The 24,611-nt window shown below is 43.7% G+C and overlaps 2 protein-coding genes across 8 annotated transcripts in view; one reads left to right on the top strand and one right to left on the bottom strand.

Annotated features, from left to right (window-relative positions):
• The window catches only part of si:dkey-264d12.5 (myosin-11), a 38,590-nt gene extending 29,983 nt beyond the window's left edge, over positions 1-8,607 (bottom strand). Inside the window, exons 1-12 of one of the 5 annotated variants that reach the window (XM_035796383.2) lie at positions 8,328-8,607; positions 8,043-8,090; positions 5,199-5,375; positions 4,905-5,025; positions 4,185-4,417; positions 3,771-3,854; positions 2,858-3,017; positions 2,493-2,564; positions 2,155-2,270; positions 1,918-1,989; positions 1,652-1,737; positions 1,089-1,485 (exon numbers count right to left, since the gene is read on the bottom strand). In XM_035796383.2, coding sequence (XP_035652276.1) covers positions 1,089-1,485; positions 1,652-1,737; positions 1,918-1,989; positions 2,155-2,270; positions 2,493-2,564; positions 2,858-3,017; positions 3,771-3,854; positions 4,185-4,417; positions 4,905-5,025; positions 5,199-5,375; positions 8,043-8,090; positions 8,328-8,342 — 1,581 coding nt within the window. In that variant the 5' untranslated portion in view covers positions 8,343-8,607. Of the gene's footprint in view, positions 1-1,088; positions 1,486-1,651; positions 1,738-1,917; positions 1,990-2,154; positions 2,271-2,492; positions 2,565-2,857; positions 3,018-3,770; positions 3,855-4,184; positions 4,418-4,904; positions 5,026-5,198; positions 5,376-8,042 lie in introns of all 5 variants that reach the window. The other 4 variants (XM_035796379.2, XM_035796380.2, XM_035796382.2 and 1 more) reach the window with 4 other exon arrangements.
• Positions 8,608-11,747: 3,140 nt separating this feature from the next.
• On the top strand, positions 11,748-24,302 carry emp3a (epithelial membrane protein 3a). 3 transcript variants are annotated; one of them, XM_035796376.2, is made up of 6 exons: positions 11,748-11,964; positions 18,335-18,355; positions 20,590-20,712; positions 22,016-22,118; positions 22,357-22,497; positions 22,697-24,302. In XM_035796376.2, the coding sequence occupies exons 3-6, from the start codon at positions 20,635-20,637 to the stop codon at positions 22,870-22,872; spliced, it is 498 nt and encodes a 165-aa protein (XP_035652269.1). In that variant the 5' UTR covers positions 11,748-11,964; positions 18,335-18,355; positions 20,590-20,634; the 3' UTR covers positions 22,873-24,302. The 3 variants fall into 3 exon arrangements, with proteins under 3 accessions (XP_035652269.1, XP_035652268.1, XP_035652270.1); XM_035796375.2 differs by lacking the exon at positions 18,335-18,355; XM_035796377.2 differs by lacking the exons at positions 11,748-11,964; positions 18,335-18,355 and adding an exon at positions 12,023-17,929.
• The last annotated feature ends 309 nt before the right edge of the window (positions 24,303-24,611 follow it).

Here is a 24,611-nt window from a genome sequence, read left to right as displayed (position 1 = left end):
GCGCCCATACACTCCTCTGCCCATAGACTTGGGTTTAATTCCTCACTCCAACCCTTCAAACTGTTTCTCCCATGTACCCGTCTCCCCTTCTGTAATTTCATAACTGTCTCAATAAAGTAGCAAGATACCTCCTCAAAACAGGTTGTTTTCTAATCAAAACTAATCAAAAGTTAAAAGATTAACTGAGATTTCCCTATTTTAGACAATATCTCTTTAGCCTGGGTACCAGTCTGTTTCTGCTGTCTTTCCACTTCTTGATTTTGGCAGGACAAAGATTATAGGAAGTGGAATGTTACCTGGAAACAGGTTCTGGATTTCAGGTTCCCCACTACGCATTTACCGTCAGGCTGTGTCTTTTTGACGTCCATATAAGGCGTATTTTATCAATGTCTGGAAAATACGTGTATTAAACATCCGGAAAATAGGCTTTCGAATCTTTCATTCAGTCACTGAAATGCATGTGATGTCAACAACGGGAAAGGATGTCTAAAAGACGTCTTTTCAACGTAATTTTGCTGACTGGGTAATATATCCTCTACAAGTCATGACCCAGAACAACATGTCCATCATCCATCAATAGATCAACAGCAGGCCTGCGCCCACAGCTATTGTGCACAATACACCATCTGTGGCACACAATGGAGGGTGACGTTAAAAGAAGAAAGAGAGCGCAACCAAGCTGCCATGTCAAATGAATACCCGCTAAATCCATGAAAAACACAGCACAAGCCATTAACATCAGCTGCTTTCAATCAATGGGTCACTGTGTGGGATATAGATAGTAAAACCAAAACTACATCATTCCTTGGGAAAGGTAGTCAGGAAAGAGAATTTAAATTGTAAGAGGATTTTTAAGATTAAATATTAAACGTGAATTTAAGCAATTTGCTGTGAGAAGTCGATATTATGTTACTATTCTATCAAACTTAAAACGTGTAAGTTCATTCCATTAACAAATTTGAGAAACATTGACAGGTCCTAACCATAGACACATAATTGGTCCCAACCAGCCCATTCACACTAACTCGGTAGCCCCTGCTAGTGGCCACAGCATAGTACTACATCAGACGGACAGGAGTCATCCTCACCTTAAGCTGCAGTTCCACCTCCTGACTACTATGCCGCTTCTTGCTCCGGCCAAGAGCTTCATCCAGCTTCAACTCCAGCTCCTCCCTCATATTCTCCAGATGTTCATATTCCTTCTTCTCCTCATCCATCTTAATCTTCAGCTCCTCATACACCCTCTCCGCCTCCTCTTTTTTAGTCTTCAGTTCCTCATACTGCTCCTCCACCTCCTCGGTCTTATCCATCAGCAGCTCCAGAACCTTCTCCTCCTCTTCTCTCTGCTTCTTCAGCTCCTCGTAGTCCTCGTACTCCTCTGCCTTCTTCGTAACATTCAGCAGCTCATCGTATTTCTCCTGCAGCCCCTGCAGTTGACGCCGCACATCGTTCAGCTTGTCCTTGGTCTCGGACTGCTGGAGGCGTCTGCATGAAAGAGAGACAGATCATCACCATCTGACAACAGATTTCACTTTCCTTTCCACTTTCAAATGAATTAACTGGAATAGCATCCTCTATCAGCCAACACAAATCTGAGATTATACTGGGTTTGGTTTTCGGCTAAGTTCTAGAGACAAAGTTAAGGTGGGACCTTTCATGAGTTTTGACCTGGTCCAGGAGCAGTAGTTCTGTCTGGAGACATACGGTGTGCATCTGAGGGGAGGCTATCCCTTCTCCCTGAAACACACAACACAGGACAGGCAGTTAAGTGACAGGCAATGTTTGAAAGACAAAACCTACTGCATGACCACTTCAATTATTTTTGAAGCAACAGATATTTCTATAAAGATGGTGATATCAATAGCTGATTTGTTGTAGTTTGATGGGGTCTCATCTCCATACTGCGTTTGGTTGTACCTTAGCCAAGTTAAGCTGCAGTGCTTCTGGGTGGATCTTAGCCACGTTGTCAGAGTGCTTCATTTTCTCCACCTAGGGAACAACAGTATGAGCACATTACATACAGTAACTATCGTGACCTTCACCCCCCCTCACACATTGTAGCCAAAATGACTGCATCTTATCCATGATCCATTTCTTTATGACAATTTAAGGAGGGGGGGGGGGGAATAACTGAATCCAGGAATGGCAGATTACCGTCTCTAGGAGGGTCTTTCTCTCTGCGTCCATGGTGCGCACCCTTGTCCTGAGGGCTCTGATCTCCTGGTCCAGGCGATCATTCAGCTCCGTGGCCTTACGCAACTCCACCACGTCTATAGGAGGGACAAAGGGATATTTTACCCTCCAAACTATGAGTGTCACTGTCTCCACACCAGTTAGTCAGTCAGTCAGTCATACTTCTGGAAAAGCCTAAAGCGATACGGTGCAGTTCCTTTGACATTCTGAAAGGCTGTTCTCTGAAAATGCTCCACAAAGGATTTTTTTATATATCTTTTTTTACAGTAATCCAAAATGTAAAGTAAATATCTTCTTACCACATTTCTTGAGCTTTTCCACTTCCTGTCTGAGCTGTTCTACCTCCTCCTGGGCTCCCTGCAGCTCTGGCTCTGGGTAAAGCACACATATACTTATTCAAGACCGACGTCGGAGAAATACATAACACACAACTGGCACACAAAGAAAATGCACATTAATACAGTTGCTCTTTTATTTTTTTACTTTAGTTTATTTAGGAAATATTTTTCTTAACTGCATTGTTGGTTAAGGGCTTGTTAGTAAGCATTTCACGTCAAGGTCTACACCTGTTGTATTTTGCGCATGTGACAAATAACATTTGATTTGAATAGTAACTAGTACCCTCACTTAGCAGAGAAATGGGCTGTGTGAAATCTGGCCTCACCATAGGCACTCTGGGTCATGCGGGCTGACTCTAGCTCATCGGTCAGACGTCGGATCTCTCTGTGGGCCATGGCCAAGCGGCGCGATGCCTCCTCCAGGTCTCTCTCTAGACGGGCCCACTCCCGCTCCACACTGAGCCCTGACCCCGGCCTGAGCTCAACCTGGGGAGGGGAAGAGAGCAGACCACAACACTGAGCACGGAGAGGTATCTATCATCGCTGTCTACAGGAGTACTATTGATTTGACGAATCATTCTCTGCAGGAAAAGGTGGAGTCATTTGAAAGATCACTGTTGTGAGGCCTTAGCAGTTCCTCACGCCGAGAAGGTTAAAACAGAACAGAAATATTCAATTAAAAAAAAATAATAATTGGTCATGAAATCACACGTGCAGTACATGCATTTGGTTCAGACAAGAGACCATTGACACTGAAGGGTGTAAGACTCCAAATTACCCATTACATCCACACACCCAGAAACATGGAACAATGTTGACTAGAAAGAGTTAGCGTTTTGGTCATGAATCTTGTTCTGGAGGCAGCTCTTCAGAGTGGTCACCAGCTGGCACAGCCACAAAGTCATAAAATCATTAACCCTAACGTTAACCACACTGCTAACCCTAATGCCTAACCGTAACTTTAAATCAAGACCAAAAAGCATATTTTTGTTTTGATTAATTTTTTTCAATATAGTCAATTTTGACCCATCTGGCAGAAATCGCACAGTTTTTCCTCAAGGACAAGACTCATCCCAATAAATGTCAAGCTGCAAAGAGAACAGGTAAGAGATACAGCAATTAGAGGGCATGCACAAGGGGTCCCATCACCATGCTGAAGAGTTTCAACATAAAATAGAGCATCTTATTCAGGCTTGGCTAAGTGTTAACGGGGATGCAGTATCATCTAAATGGACATACTGAGGCCAAAGCCTGTTTGCTCTGAGCTGCCTTGCGGAGTCCAAAGAGCCTCTTCCATGGGCTCTGGCCACGTGAGGGTGCCCCCTTGTGGAAAGACAGTGGAATTAATGAACAGTTTAGTCACAGACTGGATCATCTTCTCTTTCCATGATCTTACCAGCGGAGCTGCAGCACGTCCACTGTCTATGACACCCTGATTTAGAAAATTCACTATAACAACATGAACCAACTATAGTATCTCCATGTAACTATATATCTTCATGTATCATTTGTGACAGTTACTAAACCACTGGAACGAACTGAACAAGAAAAGAAATGTGACTTCTAAAGTACTTTGGTTAGCCCTAATCCTCTCATCTAAACTCAGTATAATCTTGGACTGAGAGAAAGCATGAGACAGCGAGTTGGTCTCACCTGGTCCATGCTCTCTTTGGTGCACTGAGTCTGGGACTGTGTCTCCTGCTGGCTGGCAGAGGGGGTGCCTGCCTGGGCATCGGGGACTTGCAGGGCCTGGGGGTCATCAGGTCTCTCCAGCAGGGAGGCCCTCTCCACCAGCAGGTAGGCCACCTGTTCACTGTGGCTGCTGGGGATCACTTCTGCCAGGCCCTCCTGGTACAACATCTCAGCCACCTCATTCATCTGGGCATCTGCACACACACACACACACACACACACACACACACACACACACACACACACACTTTATTTTCTTCCTTACTGTGTAAGTGCAATACCTACAACACGTCACTTAAAAAGGGGACTATTACACATATTGGTAAGGACACTAATGACCCTGATTTAGAAGATTTGACAGGGAATGGGATACACATTTGAATCCTACACACAAAGAACCATATGTGCGTTTAGATTGTATTTTTCATAAATTATTATTATTATATATAAATCATTATAAAAAAAGGAAAATATGTATGAAATCAAACTAGAACGTATAATTGAAAGAGAGAAGTGTGATGACATGATTGTTCAATAATTACATTTGATGTGGAATACACATACCAAAGAAAAGACAGTTGACTATTTTTTTTTTTAAAGCAACATGGTCATTCGTTCCAAAGGTTAATTTGTTTCCATAGGGTTACATTTTTCACATCTTATCTGGGTTCTATGTCCCACCTTGCTGGAGTGTCAGGCGTTGCAGCTGGGCCCTGAGGACCTCATTCTCCTGCTCGTACTCCTGAGCCAGGGCATCCCTCTTCTCTGATAGGCTACGGATGTGCTCCAGGTACCTCTGCACCTGAGATAGACACATATCATCAGTTCAGGCCCTGAGCTTTGGCTGAAGCCAGATGAGTGAGTTCCTGTACCCACCACATGGTGCCAATCAGAGAAAAAGTATTGAGATGAATGTATGTGCAGCCTGTACAGTACAGTGTAGCATCACAGACAAAACTCTGGGTAATGGCTCACCTCGGCCATCTCGGCAGAGTGGCGTGCTCGTAAGCTGTCCAAGTCATGGGTCACGCCGACGAGGCGACCCTCGCTGTGCTGGAACAGCCTCCATAGGAAACCCAGCTGCTCCTTCACTGAGGCCCCGGGGGCCATGCCCTCCTCCTGCAGACAGAGGACTACATGCTCCAGCTCCTCCTGGGGTTAACATGACAGAGAGACAACCACAGAGATCAGACACTGATTAGGCACCTTCTATTGAATGGAATGTCTCAATGCTGTTTCTTGCAATTGTATTTATAATGATTGACCATCAGCTGGAAAGCAAATAGCTGCTATGAAGATGGTCAAAGACAAGGCAAAAACAAAGTGAAACTCTGGGAGACCACATTCTCCCTGCTTCTCTTCCTGGGCTAGAACATGCTTCTGCTCTGACAGGCTGGGGATCTGCTCTGGGTACTGGGATGCACCTGAGAGACACTTATCAACAGCGTCTCAAGGTTTCAAGGCCAGCTTCAGGCAACATGACCCTGTGTTGAGAGAGATTAGTGCACTCTCTGAGACTAATTTGATTTAATTGAAGGAGAAAATGCTGAACTTGTCAGATCACCTGCCTTGCCAGGCAGATTCTTACCTATAAAAGTTTTAATATGAAGCCTGTCAATGGCACTTTGATGAAGAGGCATGGACTGTATCTGACACATACAGTTGAAGTCGGAAGTTTACATACACCTTAGCCAAACACATTTAAACTAAGTTTTTCACAATTCCTGACATTTAATCAGAGTAGAAAGTCCTCGTCTTAGGTCAGTTAGGATCACCACTTTATTTGAAGAATGTGAAATGTCAGAATAATAGTAGAGTATGATTTATTTCAGCTTTTATATCTTTCATCACATTCCCAGTGGGTCAGAAGATTACATACACTCCATTAGTATTTAGTAGCATTGCCTTTAAATTGTTAACCTGGGTCAAACGTTTCAGGTAGCCTTCCACAAGCTTCCCACAATAGGTTGGGTGAATTTTGGCCCATTCCTCTTGACAGAATAGGTGTAACTGAGTCAGGTTTGTAGGCCTCCTTGCTCACACATGCTTTTTCAGTTCTGCCCACAAATGTTCTATAGGATAGAGGTCAGTGCTTTGTGATGGCGTTGACTTTGTTGTCCTTATGCCATTTTGCCACAACTTTGGAAGTATACTTGGGGTCATTGCCCATTTGGGAGACCCATTTGCGACCAGGGTTTAACTTCCTGACTGACATCTTGAGATGTTGCTTCAATACATCCACATCATTTTCCTACCTCATGATGCCATCTATTTTGTGAAGTGCACCAGTCCCTCCTGCAGCAAAGCACCCCCACAACATGATGCTGCCACCCCCATGCTTCACTGTTGGGATGGTTTTCGTCAGCTTGCAAGTCTCACCCTTTTTCCTCCAAACATAACACTGGTCATCATGGCCAAACAGTTCTATTTTTGTTTCATCAGACCAGAGGACATTGTCCCCATGGGCAGTTGCAAACCATATGGCTGTTTTGGAGCAGTGGCTTCTTCCTTGCTGAGCAGCCTTTCAGGTTATGTCGATATAGGGCTCATTTTTACTGTGGATATAGATACTTTTGTACCTTTTTCCCCCTGCATCTTAACAAGGTCCTTTGCTGTTGTTCTGGGATTGATTTGCACTTTTTGCACCAAAGTACATTCACCTCTAGGAGACAGAACGCATCTCCTTTCTGAGCGGTATGACGGCTGCGTGGTCCCATGGTGTTTATACTTGCATACTATTGTTTGTACAGATGAACATGGTGACTTCAGACATTTGGAAATTGCTCCCACGAATGAACCAGACTTGTGGAGGTGTACAATTGTTTTTCATGAGGTCTTGGCTGATTTCTTTTGATGATATCAAGCAGAGGCACTGAGTTTGAAGGTAGGCCTTGAAATACATCCACAGGTACACCTCCAATTGACTGAAATTATGTCAATTAGCCTATTAGAAGCTTCCAAAGCCATGACATACATTTCTGGAATCTTCCAATAGGTTTCAGGGTACAGTCAACTTAGTATATTTAAACTTCTGACCCACAGGAATTGTGATACAGTGAATTATAAGTGAAATAATGTCTGTAAACAATTGTTGGAAAAAATACTTGCCATGCACAAAGTAGATGTCCTAACCAAACTATAGTTTGTTAGCAAGAAATTTGTGGAGTGGTTGAAAAACTAGTTTGAAACTTCTGACTTTAACTATAATTTATTCATGTTTTTTTCCACATCTCATGCACTGCACTGTTCAGTATGAAAAACATATAGTCGACTTTCTCAGAGGGGGTGGGTTAAATGCAGAAGACACATTTAGGTTGACTGCATTCAGTTGTGCAACTGACTAGGTATCACCTTTTCCTTCCTCTGTGGATGGCTATACTGTTGAGACTATGGATCCACATGACTTTGGGAAACAACTGTTGCTTATTAGCGTCAGCTGCAGTTGGGATAGTCAGGAGAGGTTTGCCTGAAATGTGCAGCTGTTTAAATGCCCACCAGACCTTCCCAACTATTTTAAGAACCGTTTTTTGGAAAGGAATCTTACATTTATAATTTTCTATGAGAAAAATGCCCAAGGTAAATCCTGTTAAATCAAGTCTGCGGTTAATGAAAGTTGATTATAGTCATCATTCTAGTTTTGCCAGAGAAAGTCTATCACTGTCATGGAGGGTTTGAACCCTATATACTGTACTCATTATAAACTTATTTTGACGGGTTGTCCGAAAAGTTGAATGGTAAATGTTGATCAACAGTTGCAAATAGGCTAGTATAAAGTCGTCAACATCAAATGGTAAAACTATGAAAGAAAGAGGGACTTACCTCACTCTGCTCCGTATCTTCCATGATAGGCGAGACAACTCGAAACAACTGGAAGAGTACTATTATTTAGGCGTTTAATCCCCAAAAAGACATAGAAGTGATTTGCTTCTCCCCCCAAAAAATGGCTGGAACAAACTCGCTTTCTAAAGTGGAACACATTATCTTTATGCGACGCAACAATGTTGCATTGCATTCCAGAGCCACGGATCGCGTAATAAGGCATTGAGCAGTTCACGGGTTTTTAGTTCGGACATGGCTGAATACAAAAGGCGTTAGCAGACTTACTGTAGAAACACTCATCCAGCGAGACGCATGGACGACGACTCCCAAGCCAGCACTATTTCCAAACAAGGATACGTTTTTTTACAAGGCATTCTCTGACCCTTCTCTTTATAAACCTTATTTCAAAACATGATACATTTATCTATTGTATTGTTAATTTTACGTGTCATGATCGCAGTTATTTTTCGTCTGTCTCGGTATGCCACGGATCAGTGCACAGTTGGTCTCACTCGCTTCCCATCATAGGCTACCGTTATTTTTGACTGGGTGGATTGTTTCGGAGTCGTGAACGCGCACCGTGATACCAGCGCACCATTCGCTTCTATTTTCTGGCTACAGAATAGGAAACATCGAGAAAAAATACATGGCCTATGAATATGTACGTTTTTGTAGCCAACTCTCCCAATCATAGGCTTTAACATTCCTCATGTTAGTTGAATACTTTTTATACACAGACCTACTACTTAATTAGGAAATCATCTTCATTTTGTATCGAAATAATACGGTGAATGTAACTGAAACACCGTAAGATTGTGAACTTTGCATCAACCCTTCTCCATAACAGCAGAAACACTAGAGGGCGCACATATAATGCACAACATATATGCAACAAAAGACCAAGCTGAAATTCTGATCAAGATAGGGGCGTCATTATATAAATTATAAACATAGAGCTAGTGGTCAGGATATAGTAGGATAGACAGTGGGATAAAAGTACCAAGCCTAACCACAGCCCTAACTTAACCCTAGATTCATGCCTACATCCCACTTCAACCTTAACTTAACCCTAGCTTCATGCCTACATCCCACTTCAACCCCAACTTAACCCTAGCTTCATGCCTACATCCCACTTCAATCCTAACCCTAGCTTCATGCCTTACATCCCAGTTCAATCCTAACCCTAGCTTCATGCCTACATCCCACTTCAAGCCTAACCCTAGCTTCATGCCTACATCCCAGTTCAATCCTAACCCTAGCTTCATGCCTACATCCCACTTCAACCCTAACTTAACCCTAGCTTCATGCCTACATCCCACTTCAACCCTAACTTAACCCTAGCTTCATGCCTACATCCCACTTCAACCCTAACTTAACCCTAGCTTCATGCCTACATCCCACTTCAACCCTAACTTAACCCTAGATTCATGCCTACATCCCAATTCAACCATAACTTAACCCTAGCTTCGTGCCTACATCCCACTTCAACCCTAACTTAACCCTAGATTCATGCCTACATCCCACTTCAACCCTAACTTAACCCTAGATTCATGCCTACATCCCAATTCAACCATAACTTAACCCTAGATTCATGCCTACATCCCACTTCAACCCTAACTTAACCCTAGCTTCATGCCTACATCCCACTTCAACCCTAACTTAACCCTAGCTTCATGCCTACATCCCACTTCAACCCTAACTTAACCCTAGCTTCATGCCTACATCCCACTTCAACCCTAACTTAACCCTAGCTTCATGCCTACATCCCACTTCAACCCTAACTTAACCCTAGATTCATGCCTACATCCCAATTCAACCATAACTTAACCCTAGCTTCGTGCCTACATCCCACTTCAACCCTAACTTAACCCTAGATTCATGCCTACATCCCACTTCAACCCTAACTTAACCCTAGATTCATGCCTACATCCCACTTCAACCCTAACTTAACCCTAGATTCATGCCTACATCCCAATTCAACCATAACTTAACCCTAGATTCATGCCTACATCCCACTTCAACCCTAACTTAACCCTAGCTTCATGCCTACATCCCACTTCAACCCCAACTTAACCCTAGCTTCATGCCTACGTCCCACTTCAACACTAACTTAACCCTAGCTTCATGCCTACATCCCAGTTCAATCCTAACCCTAGCTTCATGCCTACATCCCACTTCAACCCCAACTTAACCCTAGCTTCATGCCTACATCCCAGTTCAATCCTAACCCTAGCTTCATGCCTACATCCCACTTCAACCCCAACTTAACCCTAGCTTCATGCCTACGTCCCACTTCAACCCTAATTTAACCCTAGCTTCATGCCTACATCCCAGTTCAACCCTAACCCTAGCTTCATGCCTAGACCCCACTTTAACCCTAACTTAACCCTAGCTTCATGCCTACATCCCAGTTCAACCCTAACCCTAGCTTCATGCCTACACCCCACTTCAACCCTAACTTAACCCTAGATTCATGCCTACATCCCACTTCAACCCTAACCCTAGTATCAGCCTAATATTGGCATAACCATTATGTTCAACCCTGGCTCAAACCTTAACCTAACCCCTCCAAATAGGGCTCCCCCACCTCTGAATTCCCAATTTAAAGGTGCTAAACCTAGAATTTAGCAGAATTTCTACATTGTCCACTTGACCCAATTTCCACTAGATAACACAAGCAGCTTTCCCATTTTGACAAATGGGACTGTTGGGAGACATCAATAAGTGAATATCACAGCCAATCACATCACTGGAGGGTTAGTAATACTGTGAAACACTATCATTCCACTATTACTGCAGGTATATTATGGACATTTTCAACAACAACAAAAAACCTGTATGCAACCATAGACCAAGCTGCAATTCAGATCAAAATAGGGGGTCATTATATTAAAAAAATAAACATCAGTGTTCAGTTTAATGGAATTGAATTACATTGAATTTTATCAAGGCACTTCATGGAAAAATGTACATTTGTTAATTTGGTGTCTTTTTAGATTGTTCTATTTTATTGTATGTTTGTTGTCAAATATTGCCTTTACATTCAAATAAAGCAGATTTCGTGAAAATCTTTTTGTTTGTCTTATTGTGTTCACTTTTAGCCTACTTGTTTAGGTTTCTTGTGTGGTCTCAGTTTTCCCACTCACTAGGAATCAAAAGTGGTCTCTAATGAGAAGTAATTTCCTCCCATTGACTGAATCCAGCCTGGCAACAGTAGCCAACTGTACTGTACTAGAGACAGACTAACCCAGAATGAGTTATACAGTACATCTCCCATATTCCCACACAGTTTCCCCTAGATCAAAGCAATGGATCACTTTAAACTGGTAGTCTACTCAACTATAGAGTGACTTTGGATACAACTTGACAAAACAAATACATGAGGTAAATTGCTCCTGACAAATGCAATAATAATGTATGTTGCTATGGCAGTTAAGATCCTTCTGTCTCTATAAACTGACACTGAACACATACATTACATCTTTCTACTCTTACAATTTGCTGTAGGGTTATGGAACAGGTCGAAAGCAAAGTATTAATTATTCCCCATTGTATGTATACCATGCCAACATACGAATGTAATGTTTACAATATGTAGCTTCTCATGTGATTGACTCGGTTCATGACTGTGGGTGGGTCCAGTGCAGTGGGTAGTCCGTAGTCATTTTTAGTCAGTTGGTCCAGACTGTAGACTTTGGGGGAGGGCAGAGGAAATGGAAGTTTAAAACTCCCCCTGTATCCCACTCTACATTCCAACCCCTGTCTTTCTCTAAATTTTGGAGGCCGAGTGTGGGAGAAAACGAAGAGTAGAGAGGGAGGAGATTGGCATCTGTGAGAAAAGCCCGATTGCAGTAGAAGACGAGGCTATTGAGGGTTACAGAACCAGCCACTTGGCCCCAGGAACTGAAATTTGCAATCTAAGGTAAGTCGCAATATCAAGGCTTTGAACTTGACTTGACAGTCTTGATAAATCTTTGGTTATAGTGATATCTATTGTGTTTTTGCTTTGATTTAACAGTGACACAAATATACTATATACCAACATTATTATGTGTGTTTTGAAATAGATACTTTTAAAATTGTTATTCTCAATCTAGAGTGTAATGTTATCAGAGTCAATGTACTTTGTTTTCACGCCACAGTTCCCTTTCAGTCACTCACTCGGTGTAACATACTGTGGGGAGTCAATGTCAATGACCGATCATATTCACCTGTTGAAAATCACGCCCAACAGGCCAATGGATGCTGAGCCTGCCCTCGGAAGCCTTCCTGGTTATAATACCAGGCATCGCATTCATTTCCTCAATTATTCGCTCTTCAGCTCACCTAAAGGGAGAAAGGGTCACACAATCTACAAACTTTTCAAGGACACAAAGATTACGAATTTTCGGCTTCAACTTAGGTGTCTGTTATTGGGGAGAGAGTACTGGTACCCCTAAAGGTTATGAGTTTTGGGTGTTGGTATCGGTTTTTGTGTTTGATAAACGTCCACTTCTTTCTGATCTGCTTGTGTAGCCAGTGCTTCCTTGCTTGAGTAAGATGGCCAGTGGTAAGAGTAAAGGCTAACCAGCTGAGTTTTAACCTCCGACCGTACCCTAGGGCATACCCACAAGTGTTGTCCTGTTTGCCTGGGGTGGAAATACGCTCAGTAGGCCTTTGGCTCGGACCAGTGAAGGGTGTTCCGATGAAACCAGTGAAGGGTCTTCCGATGAAACCAGTGAAGGGTCTTACGATGAAACCAGTGAAGGGTCTTACGATGAAACCAGTGAAGGGTCTTACGATGAAACCATTGAAGGGTCTTCCGATGAAACCATTGAAGGGTCTTCCGATGAAACCAGTAAAGGGTCTTACGATGAAACCAGTGAAGGGTTTTACGATTAAACCAGTGAAGGGTCTTACGAGCCTGGTTGGCTCAAGGGCAGCTCTGGGGCAGCTTAAAACCCCACAGCTTTGGATTTGGTGGTGGAGAGTGAACCATTGGTGGTTAATGTGCCTTTGATGGAGCTGTGTCGTCGGGTAGCAGATCACCTGGAGATGGATTGGGTGTCTTCTCCACTGCAGCAGAGTTCCTCCAGGTTTGGGAGAAGGTATTTACCTCCTGTCCCTCACTCAGCGCGGTGAAGCATCACTTACCCCTGTATAAAGATTTTCGCCGATGAGCTAAAGGCGACCTGGGATTCCCCTCATTCAGCCAGGCTCCGTGCTACGGCTGATTTTGTGCTGCATCTGTCCCACTGTACTATCCTAGTTGGGGGGAAAGTATAATAATAATATAATATATGCCATTTAGCAGACGCTTTTATCCAAAGCGACTTACAGTCATGTGTGCATACATTCTACGTATGGGTGGTCCCGGGAATCGAACCCACTACCCATGGCGTTACAAGTGCCATGCTCTACCAACTGTGCTACAGAAGGACCAGTATGGTAGCAGCGGTAGCAGCGGTGGTGGCTCAGCGCCACCTCTGGTTGACATTGTCCTGGATTCCTGAGAGGGACAGGCGTATGTATTTTGATGAGCCAGTTTCACCAAAAGGTTGTTTAGCTTGGCAATGGAGTTCTAACAGGCCCCTTTCAGGGAGAAACAAAAACAGGACACAGCTCTATGGGCCATTTTCAGTCTCTGGGGTTCATAGTGAATCACAAGAAAAGTTGTTTGACGCCGGCTCAGCGCATTCAGTTTCTGGGTCTCGTTCTGGACTCGGTTCTGAATCATGCGTTTTTGTCCCAACAGAGGAGGGTCGCATACCGGCTCCGTCTGGCAAGGTTTCAGCTAGAGCACTCTGTGCCTTTTCGCTTGTGCCTGCGGTTATTGGGTCTGATGACCTCTATGATAGCTCTGGTGTCTCTGGGACTTCTGTTGATGCGTCTGTTTCAGTGTTGGGTTCAAGGTATCCCCGTGGTGCCTAAAGGACCCGTGACTGCTGTTGCAGGGGATTCTTATGGGCCAGGTAGTGTTCAGCAGGGTGATCACGACAGATGCATCCTTACTGGGATGGGGAGCGCTGTGTGTGGGCTACTTGGAAAGAGGGATTTGGTCAACAGCGCAAAGAGCGCAGCATATCAATTACCTAGAGCTTCTGACTGTTTTGCTAGCGCTGAGGCGTTTCCTTTCGATGTTGGAAGGCCAGAATGTGATGGTAAGATCCAACAACAGGACGGTGGTGGCGTACATCAACAGGCATGGGGGGGGGGCACGGTCTCTCTCACTCCTACACATGGCCTGTTATCTGCTCGTATGGAGCAGTGCGCATTTCCCGTCGCCCAGGGCGACGTATCTTCCTGGATCTCTCAACGTGGGTGATTGAGAATCATTGTAACATCTAAACCGCTGTGAATTATCTTTTTCATAAGCACAAATATTGTATTTTCAGCTGTTTCAAGCTGGTGTACAAAATCACACAAAAAAGACGCAAAAACTAAACTTATGAACTGGAAGCATAGAAATAGTGCACATAGAACAGATCTACCTCTTCTTAAACTTGCTTTCAATGAGAATGACAGATCTATAACACAGATGTGTATTTGGTCAGGTCACCCAAAAAAGTGACATATTGCAACTTTAAGTGTGTGTTATTGAACAGTAAGTTGCATTTCATGTTACTGTTTACATTATATTAGTCATGCACATGTCGAGTTTAGCACATTATATTTCCCTCAGAGTTTACTCTGTGTCAGCAGCTAAATAAGCTAAGTAAGCTAGCATTGTGTATCTGTAACATTGTGTATCTGTAGCATGTGTGCATTAGCACTTCATATTGTGTATATGCATAGAGAACACGTGTATAGCATCATTCCCTTAGTTACCGCTTACATGCAAGTTCTGACTGAAAACTGGTGTAAGCAGACCACTATCTCAAATCTACTGCTGATAATCTGAATAATCCTTCCAAATCTTGGCAAGTAGTTGTAAGTCTGACATCCTAGAGGTGTGCCTCAAGGATCAATTTTAGGTCCACTGTTGTTAAGTATCTACATCAACAACATTGGGAGACATTGAGACAGCTGATGTACATTTGTATGTGGATGACACTGTTCTCTATTCAAGCGGCAGCGTTTTTGACTTTGGCTTAAAAACAAACTCAAATGGTTTTAACATCGTTCAACAGAATCTGTACGATTTCAAGCTTGTTCTGAATTGCTCTAAAACAAAATACATGTTATTTTTCCAATACTAAACACTCTGAAAATCATGTCATTACTACCTTGAAAAGGAAGTCTACAGAGCAAGTAAAGACAAATATCTAGGAGTTTGGGCGGATGAGAAGCTGATCTTCACTAATCATGTTGAGGGCCTGGTAAAGAAGATAGAGAATAGTTTTTTTCCAGGCTTGTTTTTCTTTGGAGGCCAGATAAGAGCTGCTACGGTGTACATTCCTGTCTATCTTTGACTACCGTGATGGTATTTATATGCAGACCTCAAGCACTACCCTGAAGGCACTTGATTCCGTGTATCACGCAGCTCTTAGGTTTATTACTGACCAAAAGCATCTGACACGCCACTGTGATCTCTATAGTGCTGTCAGCTGGTCTTCACTGACTCTATGTCGGCTTTAACATTGGTATGCTATGATCAATAAGGCCACTAGATCTCTGTTCTTATTTGACCAGGTCAGAAAATAAATACCAGTTACAGTCTCACTCCTACTTACTTCTAAAGGTCCCTAAAATCAGAACGGATCATTGCAAAAAAGTGTTTTAACTACTCAGCTCGGTGGTCTTGGAATTCTCTCCAGAACAGCTTGAAACCCCAGGATCTTCTTACTGAGGAATGTGATTGTCATTCGGACTTGGTGCGGTGGTACATTGGATTGACTAGTTCATCTATGGCGCTTGTATGTCTCTGTCATTTAAATGTATTTGTGTCTTCCTAAAAACAAACCAAAAAATGATGTGCCTATGTCTGTAAGTTGTTACAGTTGGTCTGATATTTGTCCGTGGTAGTCCTTTATTAGTGGACGACGGGTCGCAACAATAACCGTCATTTCAGTCATACTGCATGAGGAGTTATTGTACACCCGTCTATTAAATGGATGTATGCTTTTGCACACTATTTGGGTTAAGATAGCACTTTAGCGTGCCTTTCCGGTGTATTAATACAGTTAGCATTTAGGAGTTAGTCAAGCCTAACGTGGCGCCGGCGCATGTTACTTCGGTGATTGTGTTGTGTCCCACCCTTTCCGATGTCTTTATGGGATTCAGTGAGATTCCATCCATTCAGTTATTAGTAATGGTGTAGTCATTCATGTGTTATTGCCAACTAGTGGTGCTTTAGTTTAAGCCTTTCATGTGTAATAACCTGTTATAGTGATGTCATATAGTTTATATTTGTCATGCAACGTCATTGTATAATAGCTGTATATCATTCCTGATTTTGATGGCACTTTAGTTATCTGCTTCCACCTATAGGAAAACCACACATACACACACATACACACACGCCTTCACACCCAAGTGTGCCTTGTGTCAAGCCGTAGCTCTGCTGTTACATACGGTCTATCTTGAAGTAAACTGCAAGTCAACTATTCACTGTGTCTTCCCATCAGTGCATCCTGACCGAGGCCCAGATGCAATAACACCCATACCAAACCAGCAACCTAAGAATAATACACCTTTAGCCCTCCACTACATTGTGGTCCGTTCAAACCTGGTTAAAGTGTTTACTCCCAGATCAAGATGCAGCGAGTTACCGGTGAAGCCTGGACCTGGTCTGATCATCCACGGCGCCACGCCTAACCTTATCCTAGTTGTTGTAGCACAGCAGAGTATTCACAGTATTCACAGTATGCACAGTATGCACAGTATTCACATGGGAAAGAACATGACCTTCAGCCTCTTATTGAGGGAGCTGCCAAGACAACACTCCTCTCCACCCAGTCCCTTCCTCTCCAGCCAGGCCAGATGGGACACAACTCCAGACGAGTGGGAGACCTTCAGAGAGTACAGGTTCGTCCCAGACTCCCATCTGAGCCACGAGAACAGAGGGACAGTCTCACTCAGCTACGTGAGCAACAAGAAGAGACCTCATACCCCAGTCCATAGCTAGAATCTCTCTCACTAAGCCAGCCTCTACAGAGTCCTCATCCTGAGGCATCCCTGCAGCAGAGAGAGTTCTGCCAACACCACCACGGCCCGCATCAGAGCTTGCTGAGCATGTGGAGCCATCACCCAATGAAGAGGATAAGGCCAGTATGACAACTGTGAGTTGACCGACCCTCCACCGTGGCCTGAGCATGTGATGAGTCACTTCTGCCGTGTCATCAGAGTGGCACTCCAAGCCTACAGTGCAGCTACCAAGAGCCTCCTCCAGCAGCAGCTGAGTTGTCTCAGTCCCGGCACTCACCACACCTGTCTGAAGGCTATTCATCCACTAGTGGTCCAGCTAAGAGACATACTGTACCTACCTATCAGCTCCCAGACATTTCCAGTGTGGAGAACCAGCCCGCTGACGGTGCCAGGGTGTATCTATTATCTACCTGTCCCTGCCACTGGTTCTCATTTTGCTCTCAGCATGGGTATCCATCCTGTTCCTGACAAGGTGTTCCAGTCTGCCACCGTTAGCCAACAGTAGCCTGCAGCCAGCTGCTGTTCCAGAGTGGCCACCCTCTCCAGCTACAGAGCATCAGTCAGCAGTCAGCCATTGTGGAGCTCTAGACCACCAGTATCTCTTCCACCAGCTGTAGACCAGGGATCCTCGGCCCCTGTCCCAGTATCTCTTCCACCAGCTGTAGCCCAGGGGCCACCACCTGTCTCTAAGCTAAGAGTCATCCCTGTTCCAGTTAGTGGGGCTTCAGAAGCCAACAACAAGCCCCCACCTGCTCCTGATGAGGAGCACAGCTCATCTCCAGCCACGGTCCCTCCCATGTTGCTAGGACTACAGTGCTACAGTAAGTCTTACAGGTCCCCTTACAGATTGTATATCACCATAGTATGTCATACCGAGTGACCAACTGAAAGGGAACATACAGTTTTGAATATAACTACTGTTCCCTAAGGGAGGGAGCAAGGTATAACATATTTTGGCCCCGCGCCGTCAGGGGGTTTGGGCTTGCTGAAGAGCGGTACTGAATTGAGGAAATCAATGCGAGCATCTGTATTATAGCCAGGAAGGCGGGGCTTCCGAGGGCAGTCTCGGCATCAATTGGCCCATTGGGAGTGATTTCAGTTTTCTTCAGGTAAATATGATTGGTCGTGGACTCCCCATAGTATTTTTTTGCCTCATTCCCTCCTTCAGGGAACAGTAGCTATATTCATAACTGTACATTCTCCCTCCTACTATGTTAATTCCTCAGGTTTGCTCCTCTTCGTACTAGGTAAGTACTACATAAACAGTACAGTTTACATCAGCAGTGAAAAAGCCTAATGCCAACCCGATAAAGAATGTGACGAGACACATACCTTTTAGAATAGTCATTACCAATCTAATGGAAAAAAATCTCCCTCTCACTATTTCACGCAGGGGAACATGTATGTGTTGTATTTGAATTTAGAAATGAGAAGTACAGTGCACACACACACAGTCTGCTCTATTCTGGAACTGAATGTCTGAACCTACTCCTCCATTGGCATTCATCCCATAAACAGGCGCTGTCAGAATGGGCCAGCTTGAATGGGCAAAAGCTAGATGAGACTGCGAAATGAACTCCTCTCAAGAAATACACTTATTCCAGCCATTTGTTGTTGAATGGTGATGCATTTTAGATTATTTACAGTATGAGGATGGGGATGGGTTATAATCTTGTCCTGCATTGCTTCTAGACATCTGTATATATGTGCACAGGCTCACAGGAAAGTCATACGTCTACATACAGTTGAGGTCGGAAGTTTACATACACTTAGTTTGGAGTCATTAAAACTCCACAAATTTCTTGTTAACAAACTATAGTTTTGGCAAGTCGGTTAGGACATCTAGTTTGTGTATGACACAAGACATTTTTCCAACAATTGTTAACAGACAGATTATTTCACTTATAATTCACTGTATCACAATTCCAGTGGGTCAGAAGTTTCCATACACTAAGTTGACTGTGTGTGTAAACAGCTTGGAAAACTCCAGAAAATTATGTCATGGCTTTAGAAGTTTCTGATAGGCTAATTGACATAATTTGAGTCAATTGGAGATGTCCCTGTGGATTTATTTCAAGGCCTACCTTCAAACTCAGTGCCCCTGTGCTTGACATCATGGGAAAGTCAAATGAAATCAGGCAAAGAAATTGTAGACCTCCACAAATCTGGTTCATCCTTGGGAACAATTTCCAAACGCCTGAAGTTACCACGTTCATCTGTACTAACAATAGTACGCAAGTATAAACACCATGGGACCACGCAGCCGTCATACCGCTCAGGAAAGAGACCTGTTCTGTCTCCTAGAGATGAATGTACTTTGGTGCGAAAAGTGCAAAACAATCTCAGAACAACAGCAAAGGACCTTGTTAAGATGCCTGAGGAAACAGGTACAAAAGTATCTACATCCACAGTAAAATGAGGCCAATACCGACATAACCTGAAAGGCCACTCTGCAAGGAAGAAGCCACTGCTCCAAAACCGCCATAAAAAAGACAGACTACGGTTTGTAACTGCACATGGGGACAAAGATCATACTTTTTGGAGAAATGTCCTCTGGTCTGCATGAAACAAAAAATAGAACTGTTTGGCCATAATGATCATTGTTATGTTTGGAGGACAAAGGGGGAGGCTTGCAAGCCAAAGAACACCATTCCAACCGTGAAGCACGGGGGTGGCAGCATGATGTTGTGGGGGTGCTTTGCTGCAGGAGGGACTGGTGCACTTCACAAAATAGATGCCATCATGAGGTAGGAAAATTATGTGGATATATTGAAGCAACATCTCAAGACGTCAGTCAGGAAGTTAAAGCCTTCACCCAACTTATTGTGGGAAGCTTATGGAAGGCTACCCGAAACGTTTGACCAAAGTTAAACAATTTAAAGGGAATGCTACCAAATACTAGTTGAGTGTATGTAAACTTCTGACCCACTGGGAATGTGATGAAAGATATAAAAGCTGAAATAAATCATACTCTACTATTATTCTGACATTTCACATTCTTCAAATAAAGTGGTGATCCTAACTGACCTAAGACCATGAATTTTTACTAGAATTAAATGTCAGGAAAAATTGAGTCTAAATATATTTGTCTAAGGTGTATGTAAACTTCTGATTTCAACTGTACATGTTTCTAGTCTGATTGAAATGCTAATAGTAATAATAGTAGCAGCAGACAGGGGTTTCAGACAAGTGACGGGACATTTACTTTCTAAACCTACAGCATGTTGGAGCTCTACTATGTTCTTCAAACGCAGTTCAGGCTCTCTAGATTCCCCTGACTTATTCCCCTGACTAAGATGCCTGTGGTGGGTTGATAGATAGGCAAAGAGAGATAATCACTGCAGGCATATGTTGAGGAGCATGATGAAAGTGAACATGTTTCCCCCTGAGAGAGCGATAGAGAGAGAGAGAGCGATAGAGAGCGAGAGAGAGAGAGCGAGAGTATTTCAGGCAACTATCTCAAGACTCTGTCTATGTCCAGGACCCCTGGGTGTGGCCTCAGTGGAAGCTCCCAGCAGCAGCCATCATGGTTCTCCTGCTCATGTCTGTGACTGTGCTGCATCTGCTCACTCTGGCCATGCTGTTCATCGCTACCATGGAGAAGGTGAGACACTCTCCACTGTTAGCCAATCTCAACAACTAACAAAGTTAGTGTGAGAGAGGTAGAACAATTATTGTTATCAATCAATAATAACAAACCTCCTGGCATTGACAACTTAGATGGAAAGCTACTGAGGATGGTAGCTTACTCTATGGCCACTCCTATCTGTCATATCTTTAATCAGAGTCTAGAGGGAGTTGCACCACTGCACCATTCGGGGGGCTCACGAATGGTGCAGCGGTCTAAGGCACTGCATCTCAGTGCTAGAGGCATCACTACAGACCCTGGTTTGAATCCAGGCTGCATCACACCCGACCGTGATTAGGAGTCCCATGATTGGGAGTCTCATTGTGCGGTGCACAATTGGCCCAGCGTCGTCCAGGTTTAGCCTATGTAGACCGTCATTGTAAATAAGAATTTGTTCTTAACTGACTTGCCTAGTTAAATAAAGGTTCAATAAAAATAATAATATATAAAAAATTGTCCTCAGGCATGGAGGGAAGCCAAAGGAATTCTGCTTACCCAAGAGTGGTAAAACAACCTTTACTGGTTCTAACAGCAGACGTTTCTGCCAGCTCTTAGCAAACTATTGTAAAAATTGTGTTTGCCCAAATACAATGCTTTTTCTCTGACACACACACTTACCCCACCAGACATGCCACCACGGGTCTTTCACAGTCCCCAAATCCAGAACAAATTCAAGAAAGTGTACATAATTTTATGGAGACATTATTGCATGGGAACTCCCTTCCATCTCATATTGCTTAAATGAACAGCAACCCTTTTTTGAAACAGATAAAGCAACACCTCACTACGACTCTCCCTTATTTGACCTAGTTATGTTGTGTGTATGTATTGATATGTAGGCCATGTGTGCCATTTTTACATGTATGTAGTTCTGTCTTTGAGCTGTTCTTGTCTATTAATGTTCTGTAATATGTCATGTTTCATGTTCTGCGTGAACCCCAGGAAGCGTAGCTGCTGCTTTCGCAACAGCTAATGGGGATCCTAATAAAATACCAAAATACCAAATCCGACTCTGCAGCACTCCCTTTTCCTGGCATATGTTGCTGATATGAGTATCAAAGGCTGAAGAGAGCAACCACAACAACGTTGAATATCAACCTACGGATAGTGCTTAAGATAAACCTACCTTATATAACATGCAGGAATTTGATTTAGGGATATCCAATCACATCGAAAGCTCTGAAGGAATCCAACAGTGGGACGTAGCCAACCCATTTTTATGATATGGGCAGATTGCCTGCTGAACTAAACCTTTCTTCTATTGTGTGTCTCGCTCTAGTCCTGGTGGGTCTGGACCGATGCTGAGATCACAGACCTCTGGTATAACTGCATTCATGACAACACAACGGGAAACTGGCTGTGTGCTGCCTCCAATGAAAATGGTAAATAAAATAGGACGTTTTATCCAGGCTACGTGTGGTCTTTAGCATCTAGTCTACATGTGAATGAGGATGTCACTTTATGTCACCGCTTCCCATCGTTATTCTGTGTAATTATGCCTTTGAGTGATCATGTGCATGATGTTTGTGTTTTTGTGATTCAATGTAGTCTTTATATTCAATGTGTCTATGTGTTGTCCCAATGACATGGAGTCTTATGGCTCATCTCTTGTTCCTCCAGACTGGTTGCAGGCTGTCCAAGCCCTGATGGTCTTCTCTGTGGTCTTCTCCTCTATCTCCTTCCTGGTCTTCCTGGGTCAGCTCTTCACCTTGTCTAAAGTCGGGCTCTTCTATTTCACAGGCCTTTGTCAGGTCTTCGCAGGTACTGTACTGGACCAGAACCAGTTTATGGCAGCCAGTTATTTTGTGTGTGTACTTACTGTATATTATTTTAGAGGGTTTGTCATTAACCTAGATAAGTTGCTTCCTCATTCTCTGTTAATTGTGGTTATTGATTCACACACGTTTATTCTCTGAAGATAATTTACCCTCCCTGTCCCCTGTCTTCTTTGCTCCTCCAGGTTTCACATCATTTGCCGCCTCGCTCATCTTCACGTTCCACCGTAAGGAGATCCTGGAGGACTCTAGAGACCTAAGCATGGGTCACTTTGGCTACTGCTTCATCCTGGCATGGTCCTGTGTACCCCTCCTGCTCTTCAGTGGAGTTCTGTATGTCCACCTGCGCAAGAAGCAGTGAGCCAAGACAGACGTGAGGTCAATCAGCAGCATCATTCAATATTACTTGGTACTGTTATCCTGTTATCACTCGACTGTGGTGAACAACAACAGAGACGCGATGAAAGAGAGGTCTTTATTTTCTCTGTAATAGATTTCCAATGGGATTTACATACACTACATGACCAAAAGTATGTGGACACCTGCTCATCGAACACCTCATTCCAAAATCATGGGCATTAATAATATGGAGTTGGTCCCCCCCCCCCTTTGCTGCAATAACAGCATCAACTCTTCTGGGAAGCATTTCCACTATATGTTGGAACATTGCTGGAGGGACTTGCTTCCATTCAGCCACAAGAGCATTAGTGAAATCCGGCACTGATGTTGGGCAATTATGCTTTGCTCACAGTCAGCATTTCAATTCATCCCACAGGAGTTAGATGGGGGCTCCGTGCAGGCCAGTCAAGTTCTTCCACACTGATCTCGACAAAGCATTTCTGTATGGACCTTGCTTTGTGCACGGGGTCATTGTCATGCTGAAACAGGAAAGGGCCTTCTCCAATCTGTAGTCACAAAGTTGGAAGCACAGAATCGTCTAGAACGTCATTGTATGCTGTTGTGTTAAGATTTCCCTTCACTGGAACTAAGGGGCCGAACCCAAACCATGAAAAACAGCCCCAGACTATTATTCCTCCTCCACCAAACTTTACAGTTGGTACTATGCATTGGGGCAGGTAGTGTTCTCCTGGCATCCACCAAACCCAGAGTCGTCCATCGGACTGCCAGATGGTGAAGAGGGATTCATCACTCCAGAGAATGCGTTTCCACTGCTCCAGAGTAGTCCAATGGTGGAAAGCTTTACACCACTCCAGCAGACGCTTGGCATTGAGCATGGTGATTTTAGGCTTGTGTGCAGCTGCTCGGCCAGGGAAACTAATTTCATGAAGATCCAGACGAACAGTTCTTGTGCTGACGTTGCTTCCAGAAGCAGTTTGGAACTCGGTAGTGAGTGTTGCAACTGAGGACAGCATTTTTATGCGCTACGCCCTTCAGCACTCGGCGGTCCCGTTCTGTCAGCTTGTGTGGCCTACCACTTCACGGCTGAGCCGTTGTTGCTCCTAGACATTCCACTTCACAATGACAGCACTTACAGTTGACCGGGGTAGCTCTAGCATTGCAGAAATTTGACAAACTGACTTGTTGGAAAGTTAGCATCCTATGACCGTGCCACGAGAGCTGTCAGTAAGGCCGTTCTTCTGCCAATGTTTTTCTGTGGAGATTGCATGGCGGTGTGCTAAATTTGATACACCTGTCAGCAACGGGTGTGGCTGAAATAGCCATACCCACTAATTTGAATGGGTGTCCACATACTTCTCTCTATATATAGTGTATGTATTGTGTGCATACTATTACTGTATCTGTGAAATACACTTTTTCTCATTTAATCTATCAATTGAGTCATTTCATTTTATAGAACCATTTTTGACTGTAGGCAATATTGCTGCAGCTTGGGTTAATTCTGTCGTTTTTGTGATGAAGTATTTGATTGCATAAAATCTTCCTCATGATCAGTAAGAAAAAAAAGTTTGTGGAGTTAATGGCTCTTGTGTGTTTAATTCCTCTGTGAAAGCTTCTTTAAATTCCTACCACGTGCCCATTGTGAAGAACTCCAGTATGCCGTACTATAATAACCTCTGTAGGGTGTGCCACTATGTCCTTCGAGCTTCAGAGACACTCCTGTGAAGGGGCATTCATAGG

The sequence above is a fragment of the Oncorhynchus keta genome, chromosome 21 (genome assembly GCF_023373465.1).
Source record: "Oncorhynchus keta strain PuntledgeMale-10-30-2019 chromosome 21, Oket_V2, whole genome shotgun sequence".
NCBI classification, from domain to species: domain Eukaryota; kingdom Metazoa; phylum Chordata; class Actinopteri; order Salmoniformes; family Salmonidae; genus Oncorhynchus; species Oncorhynchus keta.
This window is presented reverse-complemented; position numbering and strand designations above follow the sequence as displayed.